The sequence below is a fragment of the Fulmarus glacialis genome, unplaced genomic scaffold, assembly GCF_000690835.1.
Source record: "Fulmarus glacialis isolate BGI_N327 unplaced genomic scaffold, ASM69083v1 scaffold32574, whole genome shotgun sequence".
Classification (NCBI taxonomy): domain Eukaryota; kingdom Metazoa; phylum Chordata; class Aves; order Procellariiformes; family Procellariidae; genus Fulmarus; species Fulmarus glacialis.
The window spans coordinates 309-1,281 of NW_009206652.1; the positions used below are offsets into that span (position 1 = coordinate 309).

General features: G+C 66.3%; 1 protein-coding gene across 1 annotated transcript; it reads left to right on the forward strand.

Moving 5' to 3' along the window:
- Positions 1–624: 624 nt before the first annotated feature.
- Positions 625–962, forward strand: PET100 (PET100 homolog (S. cerevisiae); the record flags this gene model as incomplete). The annotated part of the gene is made up of 2 exons (XM_009575839.1): positions 625–795; positions 876–962. Coding segments are annotated over exons 1-2 (258 nt in total), but the record flags the coding sequence as incomplete, so codon positions are not given.
- Positions 963–973: the final 11 nt, after the last annotated feature.

A 973-nucleotide genomic window follows, 5' to 3' on the forward strand; every position in this document is an offset into this window, starting at 1 on the left:
GATGGGGACGGTGGGTGGCACTTGGGCACAGATGACAGCACTGGGGACAGCGGGTGACACCAGGGGACACCTTGGTACAAGGAATGGGGACAGTAGGTGACAGTGGGGCAGAGGTGACAGCGCTGGGGACAGCGGGTGACACCGGGGACACCCTGGCCCAGGCGATGGGGACAGTGGGTGACAGCGGGGCAGAGGTGACAGCTCTGGGGACTGTGAGTGGCACCGGGGGACACCATGGCATAGGGAATGGGGACAGTAGGTGACAGCGGGGCAGAGGTGACAGCGCTGGGGACAGCGGGTGACACCGGGGACACCATGGCATAGGGAATGGGGACAGTGGGTGACAGCGGGGCAGAGGTGACAGCGCTGGGGACTGTGGGTGGCACCGGGGGACACCGTGGCATAAGGAATGGGGACAGTAGGTGACAGCGGGGCAGAGGTGACATTGGTGGGGACAGTGGGTGACACTGGGGCTCAGGTGATGGGGACAGCAAGTGACATTGCAACACAGGTGACAGCGCTGGGGACGGCGGGTGACACCGGGCATAAGGAATGGGGACAGTAGGTGACAGCGGGGCAGAGGTGACATTGGTGGGGACAGTGGGTGACACTGGGGCTCAGGTGATGGGGACAGCAAGTGACATTGCAACACAGGTGACAGCGCTGGGGACGGCGGGTGACACCGGGGACACCGTGGCCCAGGTGATGGGGACAGTGGGTGACAGCGGGGCGGAGGTGACAGCGCTGGGGACGGCAGGGGACACCGGGGACACCCTGGCGCAGGCGATGGGGACAGTGGGTGACAGCGGGGCAGAGGTGACAGCGCTGGGGAGGGCGGTGGCCCCGGGGTGGCACTGTCCCCCTGCTGTCCCCAGATGCTGCTGTACTTGTCCTTCCCCGTCGGCGTCTTCTGGGTCTCCAACCAGGGGGCGCTCTTCCAGCGTCACGTGGTGCAGCGCAAGGTGGGGCCGGG